Here is a 19,263-nt window from a genome sequence, read left to right as displayed (position 1 = left end):
AATGGGGAAAGTTTGAGGCAATAGCTGGGTGTATTTGCAATCCTTTGAGTTCAACGTGGTGTCTTTGGTTGTCTTGCTGTTCATTGGGGCCCAGTGCATGCTTTAACTTGTTTCAATGTAGGAATCTTTTCTCTCCAGAGGTTTAAGCGACTTCAGTGGGTCCGGAGGCTTTTGAGAAAGCAACAGAAAGCCAGCCAGGAGAGAGACTCTCTAGTTCCAGGTTCAGTTGCAGTCGACAGTCTATCTTCAAACTGTCCTGTATTTAGTTCAAAAAGCTTGAGCCAGCAAGTTAGTCATGTGACCAGCTGGTTTACCCACTCCTGCTTTGTGGATTCTCCATCTTAGCAGACACTGGAATGTGAGCTTCCTTACACCTTCAATGTCTGGTGACCAAAATCCATTGGGGATAATTGGCCCAGGGAATAATTGCTTTGTCTCTCCAAGCACTGTCTCTTACTATGCAAATATCCTCCAGCCAAATGTTTGGTTAGCCCTTTAAACAAGTAATTTCTTCACTCCAGCAACAGTTTAAAATTAATGTTCATATGATGAAATTAATATGCCTCATTCTTGGCAGGTGGGGGTCTTCATGACATAATATTGTATATTTGTATAATTATGTTGTAATGAGCTTGTAAGACTGATTGCTCTGTGCTAACTAAATAATAACATGGGCTATGTTGTTCCTTTGTTTAAGAACGGTAGCAAGGATATTCCAGGAAATTATAGGCCGGTGAGGCTTACATCAGTGGTAGGGAAATTACTAGAGAGGATTCTTCGGGATAGGATTTACTCCCATTTGGAAACAAATGAACTTATTAGCGAGAGGCAGCATGGTTTTGTGAAGGGGAGGTCGTGTCTCACTAACCTGATCGAGTTTTTTGAGGAAGTGACGAAGATGATTGATGAAGGAAGGGAAGTGGATGTTATCTATATGGACTTCAGTAAAGCCTTTGACAAGGTTCCTCATGGCAGACTGGTACAAAAGGTGAAGTCACACTGGATCAGAGGTAAGCTGGCAAGATGGATACAGGACTGGCTCAGTCATAGAAGACAGAGGGTAGCAGTGGAAGGGTGCTTTTCTGAATGGAGGGCTGTGACTAGTGGTGTTCCACCGGGATCAGTGCTGGGACCTTTGCTGTTTGTAGTATATATAAATGATTTGGAGGAAAATGTAGCTGGTCTGATTAGTAAGTTTGCGGACGATACAAAGGTTGGTGGAGTTGCGGACAGTGATGAGGATTGTCAGAGGATACAGCAGGATATAGATCGGTTGGAGACTTGGGTGGAGAAATGGCAGATGGAGTTTAATCCGGACAAATGTGAGGTAATGAATTTTGGAAGATCTAATACAGGTGGGAAGTATACAGTAAATGGCAGAACCCTTTGGAGTATTGACAGGCAGAGAGATCTGGGCGTTCAGTGACCTGTGGATCTGTAAGTGGCAACGCAGGTGAATAAGGTAGTCAAGAAGGCATATGGTATGCTTGCCTTCATCGGTCGGGGCATAGAGTATAAAAATTGGCAAGTCATGCTGCAGCTGTACAGAACCTTAGTTGGGCGACACTCGGAATATTGCGTGCAATTCTGGTCGCCACACTACCAGAAGGATGTGGAGGCTTTGGAGAGGGTACAGAAGAGGTTTACCAGGATGTTGCCTGGTCTGGAGGGCATTGGCTATGAGGAGAGGCTGGATAAACTCGGATTGTTTTCACTGGAACGACAGAGGTGGAGGGGCGACATGATAGAGGTTTACAAAGTTATGAGTGGCATGGACAGAGTGGATAGTCAGAACTTTTGCCCAGGGTGGAAGATTCAGTTACCAGGGGACATAGGTTTAAGGTGCAAGAGGCAAAGTTTAGAGGGGATGTGCGAGGCAAGTTCTTTACACAGAGGGTGGTGAGTGCTTGGAACTTGGTGCTGGGGTAGGTGGTGGAAGCAGGTATGCTAGCGACGTTTAAGAGGCATCTTGACAAATACATGAATAGGATGGAAATAGAGGGATACGGTCCCCAGAAGAGCAGAAGGTTTTAGATTAGACAGGCATCAAGATTGGCGCAGGCTTGCAGAGCTGAATGCCCTGTTCCTGTGCTTTGTTCTTTATCATGCATCCACACAAATACCAGATGGTTCTTTCCTGTTTTCAGCTATTTATATTTTAATTATATTTTAGTCCTATTCATCTTGTTTATCATAATTTTATTTATCATTTTTCTCTGAATCTTCCCTCCCTTTCCCTCTGAGTGTGCTGCATGTTGATGCTTCAGTCTGTTCAAACTCAATTTCTAATACATTTGCCCTGCCTGATCCAGCCCCATATCTCTGCTCTGTAGCCCAACCTTCAACCTGGTGCCTTACTGTGCAGTTAATGTTGAATGTCATTCACTGCAGAGTCTAGCCTTCACACTATCATTCCCCAACTGGTAGTTGCTGACTTGCTTTATTATTTATTATTACTGCTGATCCCACTGTTCCCAGCACCAAGGCGCATGAGGCATTGAGAGCTTGCGAGTTTCTGATGCAGGCCTGTTTGACTTTACAGGTGGCTTCTTGCATACTTAAATATAGGTAAAAGCATGAAGGATTGGAGATCACAAAGAGTAATGGTTGATTTCTTTTTTTTTATTGCCACATTGAATAGTGTGTGCAGAAAAAAAAAACAGAAGAATGGGTCTGAACATGTGTGTACATGTGCATAAGCGTGTATGTGTTTTTGGAGCTACGAGAGTTCATGGTGCTCACATACTAGGCCAGTTTGTGAGGTTGTATGTGGGTATCGGTGTGAGTTTTTGACTGTTGCACAACTTCCTCTCTTCCAATCCATGTTATTTGCCCTAATCTCCCTCGCGCACTGCAAGGCCCCCACTAACTCTTTCACACCCAAGGAGAAATAAGTTTCCTTCTGTAGCTAAAATCTCTGTGAGCCATCGGGAAAGAGACAAATAGAAACAGTGAATGACAAACAAAGAGAGGGAGTTTGAAAATGGAAGACAAGCAGAGACACAGTTGTAGCAGACAAGCCACTTTGTGTGTGATAAACACTGTGGAAAATGAACTGGTATTACAAGATTTTTCTACTACAAATTTGTCAGTAACAAATCCATTACAAAAGCTAGCAATATACATATATGCAGAAATCAACAAGCGCATGGGAAAGGCTTCCACTGCTATGTCCAGACTGGCCAAGAGAGTGCGGGAAAATGGCGCACTGACACGGAACACAAAAGTCCGAGTGTATCAAGCCTGTGTCCTCAGTACCTTGCTCTATGGCAGCGAGGCCTGGACAACGTATGTCAGCCAAGAGCGACGTCTCAATTCATTCCATCTTCGCTGCCTCCGGAGAATACTTGGCATCAGGTGGCAGGACCGTATCTCCAATGCAGAAGTCCTCGAGGCAGCCAACATCCCCAGCTTATACACACTACTGAGTCAGCGGCGCTTGAGATGGCTTGGCCACGTGAGCCGCATGGAAGATGGCAGGATCCCCAAAGACACATTGTACAGCGAGCTCACCACTGGTATCAGACCCACCGGCCGTCCATGTCTCCGCTTTAAAGACGTCTGCAAATGCGACATGAAGTCCTGTGACATTGATCACATGTCGTGGGAGTCAGTTGCCAGCGTTCGCCAGAGCTGGCGGGCAGCCATAAAGGCAGGGCTAAAGTGTGGCGAGTCGAAGAGACTTAGCAGTTGGCAGGAAAAAAGACAGAAGCGCAAGGGGAGAGCCAACTGTGTAACAGCCCCGACAAACAATTTTTTCTGCAGCACCTGTGGAAGAGCCTGTCACACTCTAATTGGCCTTTATAGCCACTCCAGGCGCTGCTCCACACACCACTGACCACCTCCAGGCGCTTACCCATTGTCTCTCGAGATAAGGAGGCCAAAGAAAAAAAAATTACACTAAGAAATATGTAACCAAAGTCTTGAGGCTCTGCACTTTTCCTTCCAGTGATTAACTTGAGTTTATTTCCCATTGAAGATACAATTATAGATATTGCAACCATAGGGCAATAGAAGTTTGTAACACAAAAGGACACCAGCGAGTCAGATACATCAATGCCGACTCTTACTAGTTAAATTCAAAACTGCTCTTTCCTCCTCGATCTCTGCATTCACTCCTCCGTGGTAAAACATGCCATACACAAAACTAGTCTTGTGTTAAGAACTATCCTCCAGATTCTCTTTCCACTTTCTAAATTACAATTTTAAATTGATGGACCACTCATCACCGACTTTCCAAGCAAAGCAAATAGTCTTCGAGCCCTGCCAGAATCTCATACGCTTGGCACGGATTCTCTCTCTGTCCTCAGCCACTGTCTCAGGTTGAACCAGACAGTTTACAGCCTAAGCATCCAGTTCAACCCGATCTGAGCTTCCAACCTCATATCTTCCCCACCGCAATGGCTTTCTACTTCTACCTCCATAATATCACCTTCATCCATCAGGTGCATTTGTCACCTACAGACATAACTATTCCAATGTAGACGAGCTTACCATCCTCTCCACACACTGTAAACTTCATCTCATCCAAAATTCTGCTACCTGTATCCTATCCTATAACAAGTTCTGCTCATCTATCATACAAAACCAGTAAATATTCATCCACTATTTTTTTTAAAAAATTCATTCATGGGATGTGGGCGTCGCTGGCCATGCCAGCATTTATTGCCCATCCCTAATTGCCCTTGGGAAGGTGGTGGTGACCTGCCTTCTTGAACTGCTGCAGTCCATGTGGGGTAGGTACACCCACAATGCTGCTAGGAAGGGAGTTCCAGGATTTTGATCCAGCGACAGTGAAGGAACGGCGATATAGTTCCAAGTCAGGATGGAGTATGACTTGGAGGGGAACTTGCAGGTGATGGTGTTCCCATGCATTTGCTGCCCTTGTCCTTCTAGTTGGCAGAAGTTGCGGGTTTTGGAAGGTGATGTCTAAGGAGCCTTGGTGCGTTGCTGCATTGCATCTTGTAGATGGTACATACTGCTGCCATTGTGCGTCAGTGGTGGAGGGAGTGAATGTTGTTAGATACAACGGAGTGGCTTGCTAGGCCATTTCAGAGGGCATGTAAGAGTCAACCACATTGCTGTGGGTCTGGAGTCACACGTCGGCCAGACCAGGTAAGGACAGCAGATTTCCTTCCCTAAAGGACATTAGTGATCCAGATGGGTTTTTACAACAATCGACGATGGTTTCATGGCCATCATTAGACTAGCTTTTTAATTCCAGATTTATTAATTGAATTCAAATTTCACCTTCTGCTGTGGTGGGATTTGAACCCATGTCCCCAGAGCAGTACCCTGGGTCTCTGGGTTACTAGTCCAGTGACAATACCACTACACCACCGCCTCCCCTTCAGAAAATAATTTCAAGATGTTGATTCCAGGTAGCATGTCTTTGAAGCTCTGAAAATCCAGAGCAGACCCTATTACTTGACACTGGTTTGTCAGCTGTGGCTCAGTTGGTAGCACTCTTGACTCTGAAGCACAAGTCCCACTCCAGGGACTGAGCACAAAATTACAACCCTGAAATGTCAGCCTTGACTGAGGGAGTGAAGTACTGTTGGAGGTTCTGTCTTTCAATTGAAATGTTAAATTAAATCCCAACTGCCTGTTTGGGTGGACGTAAAAGATTCCAGGGCACTTTGTCAAAGAAGAGCAGGGGAGTTATCTCCAATGTTCTGGCCAATATTTATCCCTCAATCAACATCAAAAAACAGATTATCTGGTCAATATCAAATTGCCGTTTGTGGGATTATTGCTGTGTGCAAATTGGCTGTTGTGTTTCCAAAGTTACAACAGTGACTTCACTGAAAAAATAAAGTACTTCACTAGATGTAAAGCGCTTTGAGGCATCTGGCGGTTGTGTAAAGTGCTATATAAATGCAAGTCTTTCTTTTTTTCTAGTTTATGTAATCAAGTAATTCAGCTGTATCACATGGTAGAAACAATTTGCCTGTAACTTGCTCAATTTGTGTGCGTCTTACAGTCAAGCAGGAACTAGCTTCAGTTCTCATCATCTATGCTAAGTTAGGTAGTCTCAGTAGGTACGCGAACATTTAGACAAGTTCCTGGTCATCCAGTCAGAGATATCTGCTGGAAATCAGATTCAACTGTAACCAACCTCTGCACCCCACCACCACAATCCCATGACTGAATAGGCTAGGGGTGCTCACAGTTTCACACCACAAATGAATGATGCCCACACTATCTACAGTCCCACTTCAGCCTGGTGGGAAGGTCATGGCAGCTTCCTCGCTCAGGCCCCAATAAAAATGCAATCAGCGTCCATTTGATGTAATAGGACCCCAAATTGCATAAATGTATGAAGTCTCCACCTGCATTAGGCAGTGCCTCATCCACCTGAAGAAAACCAGAGGTTATTACAAGCAATGTCAGTCAAAGAGTCGAGTTAAAGGCAAGTAAGTAACCTCCTCTTTTTTAAGTGCCCACCATCTGGTTTCCATTGTCTTGTCCTAGAACTGTCCGCTTATTTCTCACTGTCTAATTCTCTCTGAATGTCTGTTTGATATGCACCTTTTCAGTCCTCATCTTAACATTCTGTTTCTGTCTCTCTGTCTCATTTTTTCTCATCTTAAATTTCAGGGCACTTTAGGACTCACAGTTGCAAATTTTCAGAGATTCACCATCAAAATAATTTTTTGTTTCTTTCCTCTTTCAGCCAATGTTATAGAATTCCAATATGTGGTGTACAATTTGCTGTCATTACCACCTTCCTTTTGCAATAAAGACATTAAATTTACAGTGTGTCTTTTGTTCATAATATGCTTGGCCAAAACTGAAGGTTATAAATATTTGAAGTAGTCTTTTGTCACTGAAGTCTCTGTAGTTATGTTACACAAATCATACAGTTTTCATGACATATATTACAATGGTGCATTTTATAATTGTGAAATATCGGCTGGCATTCAATGTTAGTTTAATTTAAAAGGTAGTCCATCATCTACCAGAGGATCGGAGAGTGGGTGTAGTGGTGAGAGGATGACCGGGGAGAAGATCAATGAGTGGCAGCAGCGGCAAGAGGAAGACCAGGCGGGAAGATCAAAGAGCGAGAGTAGTGGCGAGAGGCAGATCAGGGCAAAAGATCAAAGAGTGGGAGTAGTGGGGAAAGTAGACCAGGGGAGATGATCAAAAAGCTGGAGCAGCAACGAGAGGAAGACCTGGGGAGAAGATCAAAGAGTGGGAGTAGTGGCGAGAGGAAGACCAGGGGAGAAGATCAAGGAGTGGGAGTAGTGGCGAGAGGAAGACCAGGGGAGAAGATCAAGGAGTGGGAGTAGTGGCAAGAGGCAGACCAGGGGAGAAGATCAAAATGTGGGAGCAGCAGCAAGAGGCAGACCACCTTGGGCAGGTGGGCAGGTGCATGGGTTCAGATCCCACCTACAGTTTCGAAATAAAATCTTAGTGTGATGTCAGAGAAATATGGTTAAGTGATTGCTGTGGCACAGACTCGTCTGGAGACACCAGCAGCAACGAAGGATAAGAGAGGGAGAGTGGGAGAAGTGCACAGACCTAGCTGGAGGATTCGGGGGATGGAGGTGGCAAGCAACGACCTGGAGCTGCTCCCTTTGCACACCTGGAGGACAAGATCACACCTACATTTATGGCAATCTAGGCCCTGCTAGTTGGTACCTTCAACATTAACAAAAACATCAAGAGCTAATGGCTAAGGGAGTAAATTCGACAAAATCTGCAGTGGAGTCCCATTAGACAGTTGGTGTTTCCTTCAAGTTAGCACCTTCCAGCAATTCCTGAAACTAAATAGGCCCAGATGTATAGTGTTTCGTCTTACCTCTGGACACCAGCCTACGAGGTCGAGAGGGGGTTGCCAATACAATGCAAGTCTGCACCTCCTAAAACCAGGCCTAGGCTACGCAGCAATCAAAAAAAGCTAACCTTTCCACTTAGAAGCTGGAATGTGAGGACTATGCATCCTGGAATGAACAACGACCCACACTCCACAGCAAGTGTACGCAAGACAGCCCTGACTGACCACGAGCTACACAAGCTTGGTGTCGACATTGCCGCTCTACAAGAAACCAGATTAGCCGACACAGGCTCTATTCGAGAGGCTAATTACACCAACTACTGGCATGGAAAGAATGCTAAAGATCACCTTGAACATGGTGTAGGCTTCACTGTGAGTAACCGGCTAACAGTCAATTGAGCCACCAGTGGCAACTTCGGAGTGCCATATCTCCCTGCGGTTATCATCTGATGGAGGCACAGTCAACATCATATGCGTCTACACGCCAATTCTGTACGCCAGCATCACAGATAAAAAGAGCATTTCTGTGACTCCCTAGGTGGCGTTCTGAGAAACATCAGAAATGGTGAGAGGCTATTCATCCTGGGTGACCTCAATGCATGTGTTTGGGCACACAGTGATTCATGGCCAACGTAACATGGTCGTCATCGGGTGGGCAAGATCAACGATAACGGAGAACGCCTTCTTGAGCTTTGTGCCCTGTATGAACTCTGCATCACCAACACCTTCTTCCAGAGCAGACATCACCACAAGTATCATGGCATCACCCAAGGTCTGGGCATTGGCACCAACTACTCCTAATCATCATGAGGAGCCACGATCTGCCAGTGTTCTTCATATTTACAGCTATCACAGTGCAGATTGCAAAACTAACCACTCTCATCAGCAGCGCACCTCAAAGTTCCACAACCCACCACATATCAATATTCCTTGCACAACGATGCCAAATACCAGCACTTTGCACTATCGCTAGAACGTTTGCTACCCAACAAAGCCTTAACAGAAAGCAGCGATGCTGGCATCGATGAAGCTTGGGAATCACTAAACACAATCAATTATGAAGCAGTAGAAGCATCATTTGGTAAAGGCAGAACTGCAACAAGGACTGGCTTGAGACCTGCTCAGCTGAGATGATACTTGTCATTGATATGAAAACAAAGCCTATATAATGCACAACATAAACCCAACAGCTAAGACTCTGTGTGGCCTGAAAATAGCCAAGGCAGCTGTGCAAAAGACAAGGAGATACTGTGCAAACACTGCATCAACTTACGTCAAGGAATCCAAACCACATGTGACAAAATAAATCTGTGAACTATGTATGAATGGATCAAGAAGGCGCTTGGCCCTGCCATCACCAAAGTTGTTCTCCTGAAGTCAGCAGATGGTGAAGTACTCAAAAACAGAATTAAACAGATATCCCTCAAGACTGAACACTACTGTGAGCTGCACATCTCCCAGTCCATGCTTGACACTCTCCCGCAACTTCCTGTCATGCATAAGTTAGATGAAGAACTCTCATCACTAAAGCTCGAGAAGGCCATGAACTGCCTAGCGAACAGAAGGGCACCTGGAAAGGATGGAATCTCAACTGAACTACTCAAGCAAGGAGCATCGCATCTATTGCCACACCTTTATGGCTTTCTCATTCTCTGCTGGAAAGTAGGCTCTGTTCCACAGGAGAAGCATGATGCAAAAATCATCACCCTATACAAAAGCAGAGGTGACAGAGGAGACTGCAGCAACTACAAGGCATCTCATTCTTTAGTGTCACGTGGAAGGCCTTTGCTATGGTCATACTTAAAAGCCTCCATCTACTTGCAGGCCAAGCGTACCTGGAAGCGCAGTGCGGTTTCTCTGCCGGCAGATCTACTGTGGATATGATCTTCTCTATATGCCAGCTGCAAGAGCAGTGTAGGAATAGAATACTCTTTTGCCTTACTTTCGTAGATCTCACTAAGGCATTTGACACTGTCAGCAGAGCAGGGCGCTATAAGATTTTGGGAAAAATTGGCTGTCCACTGAAGCTCTTCCGTCTCATCCGCTCCTTCCATGACAACATGCACTGCATTGTACAGTTTTATGGCTCCACTTCGACAGTTTTGGAGTGAAGAATGGGGTGAAACAGGGTTGTCCCCTCATCCCCACTCTGTTTGGCATCATCTTCTCCATGTGCCTGACCTTCGCCTTCCCTGCAGATAGATTGTGCATGAGGTCAGATGGCAAGATCTGCAATCTATCAGAGCTGAAAGCGAAAACAGAAACACATTGTGTCCTTATCAGAGAACTCCTCTATGCCAATGGTGCCGCACCAGTCGCTCACACATAAATTCAGCTACAAAGCCTCATGGACTGTCTCTCCCACGCCTGTAACTTATTCTCCTTGACTATAAGCAAGAAAACCATAGTCATGGGACAAGGTATTGCATCTTTGCCCCTGATCACACTAAACACCCCCCCACTGGAAGTGGTTAGCAAATTCTGCTACCTTGGATCCACAGGAACAGACAATCTGTCCCTTGATGTAGAGTTTAATACACGCATAGGGAAAGCAGCTGCCACATTTGGTCAACCCACGAAATGTGCATGGAATAATACCAAGGTGACCCTTAGGACCAAACTGATGGTTTATAAGACCTGCGTTCTCAGCACCTTGCTGTATGGCTGTGAAACATGGGCTACTTACAGCAACAAGGAAAAGAAGCTCAATAATTTCCATCTTCGCTGTCTGTGGCATTTTATGGGTATATCCTGGCAGGATAAAAATCACAAATGTGGCAGTCCTCTCAAGGGCAGAGTTCCCAAGTGTATTGACACTAACCAAACAGAGGCAGCTTCAGTGGATCGGACATATCCACAGGATGGAAGACAATCGCATTCCCAATGACCTTCCTTATGGTGAGGTAGCCGTGGCCAGACAACCAGTGGGACACCCATCGCTCCACTTCAAGGATGCTTGCAAGAGTGACATGAAGGCTCTAAACATTGACTATCGCACCTAGAAGCCACTAGCTGGCATAAGAGGGAAATAGCAACACATCTTGTGGACTGGAGTGCACTACCACAATGACCAGTGGCTACAGCAGCTTGGTAACAGGTGACAAAGCCAAAAACATAAACTCACAGTATCACTTGGCAGCTTCATGTGCAGCACTTGTGGCAGAACCTGACTCTCAAGGATTGGCCTTCACAGCCATGAGCAAAGGTGCACCAAGAGAAGACAACCCACCTAAATGGATTGTTTGCTGCCTGTCCATCATCTTTCATAGATGGAAAGATGCCAACATCATCATCTACCAATGTTCGTTAGCCCTGAGAGAGGAGCAGAATACAGACTGACTAAATCAGTTTCTGCTGACTTGGATGTCGGGGTGAGGGGAAACAGTGAAATAAGTTCTGATGAAAGGTTATCAACCTAAAACGTTAACTCCGTTTCTCTCTCCACAGATGCTGCCAGACCTGCTGAGTATTTCCAGCACTTTCTGTTTTCATTATATTACCAAACTAAGTTTATTTGGTTGAACTTAAGACAGGGTTCAGAATCTGCTGAATGGGGAAAATATAAGTAGCCATCCTGAACTGGGACCTTAGGAATGGGCTGGAGCAGGGTCGGAAATGAGGAGCCATTGGGTCTTGAAGTGATTGAAAAAGGGAAGACAGCTGTAATTGTGCCTAATGTTTTATGAATAATTAACTGGGCACTGAGCAAAGAGAATTGAAGGGACTGAATTGACGAAAGGCAATGACCTGAAACACTGGGCTGAATTTTATGGGTCCCTCTGGAGGCAGGCTAGAAGGCGGGGCCCATAGAATTGTGAAGGAAGGTGGGGGACGGATGGCCTGTCGCCTTCCCATCATGCCACAATTAGGCCAGGGGCGGGAAAAGACAAGGACAGCCGTCCAGAAGCCAATTGAGGCCAAACAGTTGCCACTTAAGGGTCTCGTCACACCACCACTGCACCGGCGGGGGTCTCACCCACGCAAGGAGGTCGCCCAGTAAAATGAGGCAACCTCCCTGCGAGCTTGGGTGGGGACGGGCGGGGGCGGGGTGCGCCCTTCTCCGTGGGAAATCTGTGGCCCACAGAGGACGACCCTCGGCAGAAAGACCAACTCTCCGGTAACACCACACCCTGGCCTCATTGCCCACCCACCCCCACCATCGCTGGGGCCTGTCGGACTGGCCTCTGTGACACCGCCTCAGTTACCTCTCATCCCAGGTCTCCTGTAGTACTGGCAATGGCCACCGCTCCCAGTGGTGCTGTGATTACTATTGAGCTGCCAGCCCTTTGATGGGCCAGCAGCTCTTGGAATCAGGAACCCCATCCTTAAAGGGACGTGGATCCCGGCGGCAGGCACTAAGTGCCTGAGCACCAGGGTGGGAAGTGGGGAGGGGTGGGGGTGGGAGGCTCCAAAAGGCCGAGATAGGTTCTCCTCGCTTTTTTGGCCCAGTGCCAGGAGCCCCGCGGGCACAACTAAATCTAGACCGTTAACTTGGTTTCTCTCTCCACAGATGCTGCCAGACCTGCTGAGTATCTCCAGCAATTAGTTTTTATTCCAAATTTCCAACATCAGCAGTATTTTGCTTTTGTATCTACAGACTGGTCCGATCCAGAGATGGAGACCACAGCTTCTGCATATTTTTGTATGCATTCTTTACATTGCTCCTTGGGACATCATGTCTGATTTGGACTCGACATGGAACGCAGCAATGAGGATTGGTCTGATGCTTTCTGCTGGAGATGTCGAGTTCCACAGGGCAAAGCTATTCATTTTGCTTTGGTAGTGGGAAGAAGGGTTTAGACACTGAAGCAATTGGACAGTATGGGAAAGTTCACAGGAAAATTAATTTTTTTGGTAATTTTTTTTAATGGAATTGTGATAATTTTGCTGTAAATTTTGTTTTAAGGGCCAGAGTGATTTAGCTGATCAGTTGTTATGGCAGCTCGTGCCATAGCAGTTTTCTTTAGTAAACTGCCACAAAAATGCTTATTTTCATAAATAAAAAGGGAAAATGCTGGAAATATGTAAGTCAAGCAGCACCAGTAGACAAAGAAACAGAGTTAATTTTTCAGATCAATGACCTTTCACCAGAACTGACAAGTTTATTGTGCCTGTATTTTATTTGCATAATAAGGAAGCAGCTGTCAGTTATAAAAAAAGATCAATAAAGAACCAAGAAACATTAAGCCATAGCCAAAACCCAAGATCCAAATTAAATGAAGTAAAAAAAAAACCTCTGGGGGAATTTTAGCTTGTAGTGTTGAGTGAGTTTAGGAGAGGGGTGGGGGGTTAAAAGTGCCAAAATTGACAGCGCATTGGGAAGCTGCCTCTAACCCGCCAACTTCTGCACTTAACTGTAACATGTTAGGCTCCGTGTGAACAACCCTCTCGAAAGAGGCAGGTCGTTAATTGCTCATTGACAGCAATTACAAAACGGCTTTTTTGTGATTTAACTTTGGGTGCACGGGTTTCCTGGAACTCGGCACTGAAAGCAAGGTGAGAACACAACAGCAAATTGAGAGGGCTATAGAAATGACAATCAAAAATTCCAATAATTACTAAAGCCTCACAGCTAATTTCTTGCCTAATTGTGTGAAAAGCTTTTGCTCATTTGATCGGAGAGGTTATTTTCACTACTTTACAGGATATTTTCACCACTTTGGAGGATCCTGGGTCTGATCTTCACTTTGCAGCTGTGATCTATCAGATCAGCATGGGTGCTACTGATGCTGTATTAGTTTCAACCTCAGATGAGGACCAAGATGACAAGCAGCATCAACAGCATTGGCAGCAGCACCAACAGGAGCAGCGGCAGCCTGCTCCTCATGGATCTGTCACTCTACCAGATGGAGGGGATGAGCAGTTCACAGGGGGCAATACCCACAACAAAGGGTGTACAAGCAGAGGATCAACTTCCTGGGCATGTTGGAATACCAATGTCTCAGGAGGCTCAGGCTCTCACGTAAGGTGGTGACTGACGGAAAAAGACCTGCTGCTGAAGGGACCCAGTGGCCGCTCTTTACCAGTGGGTATCAAAGTCACCATCACCCTTAACTTCTTTGTCTCTGGCTCCTTCCAGGAATCAGAGACGTTTGTCAGAGATCTCAGTTGGGAGCCCAAAAATTCATTACACAGGTGAATGATGTCATGTTTGCCAGAGCAGGTAATTATGTACACTTTGTCACCGATGATACCAGTCACCATGAGCGGATGCTGAGGTTTGTGGCTCTGGATGGCTTCCCACAGGTGCAGGGTGTCATCGACTGCACGCATGTGGCAATCAAGGTATCACCAGATCACATAGGAATGTTCATCAACTGCAAAGGCTTTCATTCCATCAGTGTGCAGCTGGTGTACAACCACAAAAAGCTGATTATGCAGGCGTGAACAAGATTTCCGGGTGGCTACCATAGTGCTTTCATCCTGCGTCAGTCCACTCTCCCTGCTCTCTTCGCATCTCGAAACAGGCTTACCGGCTGGCTGCTTGGGGACAAGAAGTACCCACTTAAAAATTGGCTGATAGCACCCATGAGGAACCCAAGAAATGAGGCCCAGGAAAACTAGAATAAAAACCAGACATGCCATTAAGTAAACAATTTACATGTTGAAGGTGTGCTTCAGGAGCACTGACAGAACTGGAGGTGCCCTTCAAAATGCACCAGTCTCCAGAATGGTCTTGGTGCGCTGTATTCTGCACAACCTTGCACAACAGCAAGGCTTGGACCCTCAGGAGGAGCAAGGTGCAGAGCGCACAACCTCTTCCAAAGGGAAGGTACAGGAGGGGGAACATAATGCAGCCAATGCACCAGCACTGGTGCACATTGTTGCCCAGGATACCCTCATAATGACTAGGTTCAGTTAGGTTAAAAGCGGAAGCGCTTTGAGTCCCCACTTGCTTGTCCCCTTTCATCAGCATCCCTCTCATGGCACATCCATGCTTCTCTGATAGCAATGAGCTGTTGACCTCTTTTCCGCAGATCAGCAGGGCAATAAAAGGCCAAGACTAGGATTTCATCAATCCTATTTAAGGTGACATTCATAGTGCAAGCCATTGGTGAGGGCCTCATGAACTTGTTTGATTGCCACATTTGATGCTCCATGCAGGTGGCCACACTTTCCATGAATGAAATCATCACAAATGCCTATGATGTCATGCCACTCATGCTTGAGACAGACCCTTCCAACCTCTCTGCAAGCATGCACATTGTGGCTGGAAAACCTGCCAGTACCTCGAATATTCTTTGCTGATGCTCAAAAGTATCCTCCTCATCGCCAGCTCCCAAGGTTCAGCATCTGCATCTATCTGAGCAGAACTTGGAGCATCCTACGGCCTCTGAAGCAAACTCTCCACTGCTGTCCGTCTCCATCGTCTGCTCTTGCTCATTTGTGATGTGAGAGTCACCAGATGAAAATCCAACTATCTCCTTTACCTTTCTGATTAAAGGTTACAGACCTGAAATGTTTACTCTGCTTCTCTCCCCACAGATGCTGCCAGAGCTGCTGTATATTTCCAGCATTTTCTGTTTTTATTAGTGCCATGACTGAGTTCATTTTGGGATTGCTCACAAGCAGAGTCCTAATTCTGAGTCATAATTTTGGTGGGAGAATACAGTTGAAAAGGAAAGAGGAAGTCTAAAAGTAATGCTTTTTATTCAAAGAATTCTGCCTTTTTATAGGAAAAAAAGTTAAATGCTATGTGAAATTTCTTTGAACGCTATTGGAAATATTAATGTTATTGTTACTGTCTAGATTGTTGAGTAGGGTCATTCTCCTTAGTAGGCCATTCACATGCTTATAGGAAGCTTTCCACGCATTTCAAAGCAATTTCCTGGAAAGAGCAAGGTCAGGTAGTGGTGGAGGGGAGGGTGGGGGAAGGGGGGAGCGGGTGGTGTGTCACTTTAAATCGACATATGAGCCACCCCACAGCCAGCCAGCGCAAGAAACCATTCTACAGGCTCAGAGATTTGCCCTAAATCAAGTCCTGGATACATGTAATGAAGCTGATCCAGGACATTCTCCATTACTGGAGCAGCCAAACAGAAGGGAAGATGTTACTCAAAGGTTTTCATTCCAGACGTATTGACCTTTACAAAAAAAAATGTTAAATAAATTTACTGTAGGATTATCATTTATCCACAAAATGTGGACAGCTTTCAATAACAAGTACAATCAAATAAATCACACATGGCCAACATTTCAAAGCTGAAGAATCAGAAAAATAAATTGTATATGGATAATCAGCCATAAGTTTTAAATAGTATTCACTATTCTATAATATGCTTACTGTAACTGTAACTAGTATCAGAAAAACTTAAAACTTAACACTGATATATCCTATTGCCATCAAATATTTAATGGTCCTAGGGAAATTTTTGGAGCTCTGATATAGTATAGAGTAAGTTTTTTGATAAGGGTCAATATCTTAAGGAAGTTTTGTTATATCAATGTCATCTGTGCCAAGGGGAGAATATCAGAGGATCTCCTTCCAGCACATGACCAAGATCAGGAAAACAGTCATAAAATAACTAGAAGATTAAAATCTGCATCATGTTTTTTCGCAGTGGAAATAGATATTCAGTATTTTGTATAACTAGCAGGTTTTCTGTAATGGCGTAAATGATAAAGTAAGAGGATACGCATTTCATGAGGATGTGAGCATTAGACAATACAACACAGAGGGCTGGATTTTGTGGCACTGGCAGGGTTCCAGACACCAGGCCACAAAGCCGAGGGGGGGGGGGGGGTGCGGAGACCCCAGCTTCGCCTTTCCAAGTACCACCCCAGCACGATCTTGCATTGTTCCGGCAACTTACGTGGCCAGAGCAGGGATCTCGGTCCCTTTAAAGGCAGGGATCCCACCTCCAATCCAACCAATCACAGGGCAGGCTGCTCAGCAATATCTGCAACGCCACCAGGAACAGCGGCCACTGCTGGTACTGCAGAGGCCTTGGCACAGGCTCAGCGCTGGAGACCCAGACATCAGGTAAATAACGAGGGCCAATATAAATTACACAACTCTTATTTAGATCACACCTTTAGCATTATACATCATCCCAAGGCACTTTGCAGAGGCATTGCAAAACACAAAGAAAATGACACCAAGCCGATGACCAAAAGCTTAGTCAAAGAGGTAGGTTTTAAGGAGTGTCTTAAAAGGAGGAAAGTCAGGTAGACAGGCTTAGGAAGGGAATTTCAGAGCTTAGAGTCTTGGCAGCAGGAGGCTGTTGTCATTTTATCACTATTTTTTCCCATCCTCCTGAAAAGTCAACTCCTGACTAGAGCAAGATACCAAGGACATGAAATACTGTTTGGTACCCTACCCAAATTGTTATTACTTGAGTGTATTGTCATGATGCTGAGTGTCAGTTGAGTATTTGACCAACAGCACTGATTCTGTCTCCACCTACAACCATGAATGGAAAACCGAGCTGATCTCCCCTCCCTAATCAAGTATCACTGGAATCAAATGTAGTGCTCAAACCCTACTTAACTGAGATTAGCTAATTCATCACATATTGGGGATCAAAGCGTGGACCTTCCTTATCTGCAATCACCTAAACATTTAATAAAAACTGAAAACATAATTTAAAAATTTAACACAACTGGCATTCGGTCCTATGGCCTGACCATTTCAGGAACTGAACTGACCTAAACCCGTCTGCTTATAAAGATGGATACTGACTGAGACTCAGCCTCATTCTTAATCATATCAATAAAGTGGCATGATCTCCCATTGATGAGGACTTTCAACTCTTTGGAAATGGCATTAAACAAAAAACTAATTTGCTACTTTTTTTGATAGCGACATCATTTAACTTTCCGTATCTCACTTTAATTCATTCTATCGATTTATTATATCGCTTCTCAACCACCCGAAGGCAATGTCCCTTTAAGAATTTTGCTCCGGTATTACGTTACCAATCTATGACAGAGTCCAGACACCTTAACATGTGTCTGAATGCAATATACTGGACTTTTTTCAGTTCTCAATAGTTATCACTAGGATATCGTATTTCAGTGGATTCATGACAATGGATCCACTAGCCAAGAGTTTTTGAAACTGCGTTCCCTTCCTCTTCGCGATAGCTCTCGACTCCGGGACTGAATTAGATCATTCCAACTACTCAAACATTAAGGGAAATATTCCTGTAACTTTACCATAATATCAACATTTCAAGGCGCTTTATCCCAAAGATACCGTTCGAACACCACGATGGCAGCGCTTAATAAAAATACAGCATTTCCCGAAAAACAAATTCAGTGCCCTTCCCCCACCTGTTATTGATACTGCCGGGTCCATAGTCTCACACAACCTAACCTTACTAACTCTTCTTTAATTGCGAAGAACAACGAATAACTTATTAACATTAGTAGAAACATGCTCAAGATAAATGAAAAGTAGAATAGTTTTCAATTCGCTGCTTTTTCCCCTACCTTATGTCTGAATTCCTTAGCCACCTTTTTCTCCATTCTGGCAGTCGGGATACGATGGGAACAAGGAATGACCTGCCCCTTTTCCTCTGAACCCGCTGGGTGTGAAGAGGCCACACAACAACCAGTTAACAGCACACACAGAGTCCTGGATAACGAAAAAAAAACTTTAGACATTGTCTGTAAAGTATTACTTGTGTTTATTGTTCGATTGTACTACCTTTTTGCCCCATATTAAAAAGCAAAGCAGGTTTATTCAGTTTGTATTTTTAAGGACACATATATTCTTGGTATTTCAGAGACAGCAAAACAAATACAATCCAATGAAATTAGATGTAAATAATGCATGGTTATTTATGTAAGGTGGCTTAGTAACTTCTCATTTTTGTTTCGGGGTTCTCTGATCCAAACACCATCCCGAGCTGCTGAACATATAATATTGTTGCAGCATGACCATCAACTAAGAGTTGGAGGAAAGCAACCCCAGCATTTCTGTCCGATTTCTCCACTATCCCTGTAGAGAAGATCTTCACTTCTGTTTTGGTACCTCCTGAAAACAATACACTTAAAATCAGTAACTTGGCATATGACGAAATAACAGACACGAATTGAGATCCTACCCTGCTGAGGCGCAGCATCCTTTTAAATCTAAGTTTCACCAAGATTTTTCTCAAGCTTTGCAGAAGTATGTGTCAATTGCAAGGGGTAATAACCACAAATACCCTGTTTTACAATGGCCTGGTTTTTGCAATCAGCCGCAAAACATGGGGCGCTCACTACTGACCTTAAACAAGCCTCACTGAGGGGCCTGGCAATATTTATAGCCAGAACTTAAATCTCACCCTGCAATTGATTGTAGCGTTTAATGGGGAATATCTGGAGCTGCAGTGATGTCAGCAAGCTGTTCAAGCAGCCAATCATATTAAAGAATTCTCACTGGCAGCCAATGAAAAGCACTAAAATCGAATCACTTTTTAAAATTTTTACATAGAGCAAAATAAAGATACACATGGGATGAAGGTAGAAGCTGAAATATAATGAAAAAATATTTT

At 44.6% G+C, this 19,263-nt stretch overlaps 1 protein-coding gene across 6 annotated transcripts in view; it reads right to left on the bottom strand.

Moving 5' to 3' along the window:
* The window catches only part of ush1c (Usher syndrome 1C), a 309,503-nt gene extending 291,197 nt beyond the window's left edge, over nucleotides 1–18,306 (bottom strand). For 5 of the 6 annotated variants that reach the window (XM_068046233.1, XM_068046236.1, XM_068046237.1 and 2 more), the window contains exon 1: nucleotides 18,215–18,306. In XM_068046233.1, coding sequence (XP_067902334.1) covers nucleotides 18,215–18,250 — 36 coding nt within the window. In that variant the 5' untranslated portion in view covers nucleotides 18,251–18,306. Of the gene's footprint in view, nucleotides 1–17,938; nucleotides 18,016–18,214 lie in introns of those variants that run through there. The other variant, XM_068046235.1, reaches the window with a different exon arrangement.
* Nucleotides 18,307–19,263: the final 957 nt, after the last annotated feature.

This window comes from Heterodontus francisci, chromosome 14 (genome assembly GCF_036365525.1).
Source record: "Heterodontus francisci isolate sHetFra1 chromosome 14, sHetFra1.hap1, whole genome shotgun sequence".
Lineage (NCBI taxonomy): Eukaryota > Metazoa > Chordata > Chondrichthyes > Heterodontiformes > Heterodontidae > Heterodontus > Heterodontus francisci.
The sequence above is the reverse complement of the archived record's forward strand: the minus strand, read 5'-3'. Positions and strand labels throughout refer to the sequence as shown.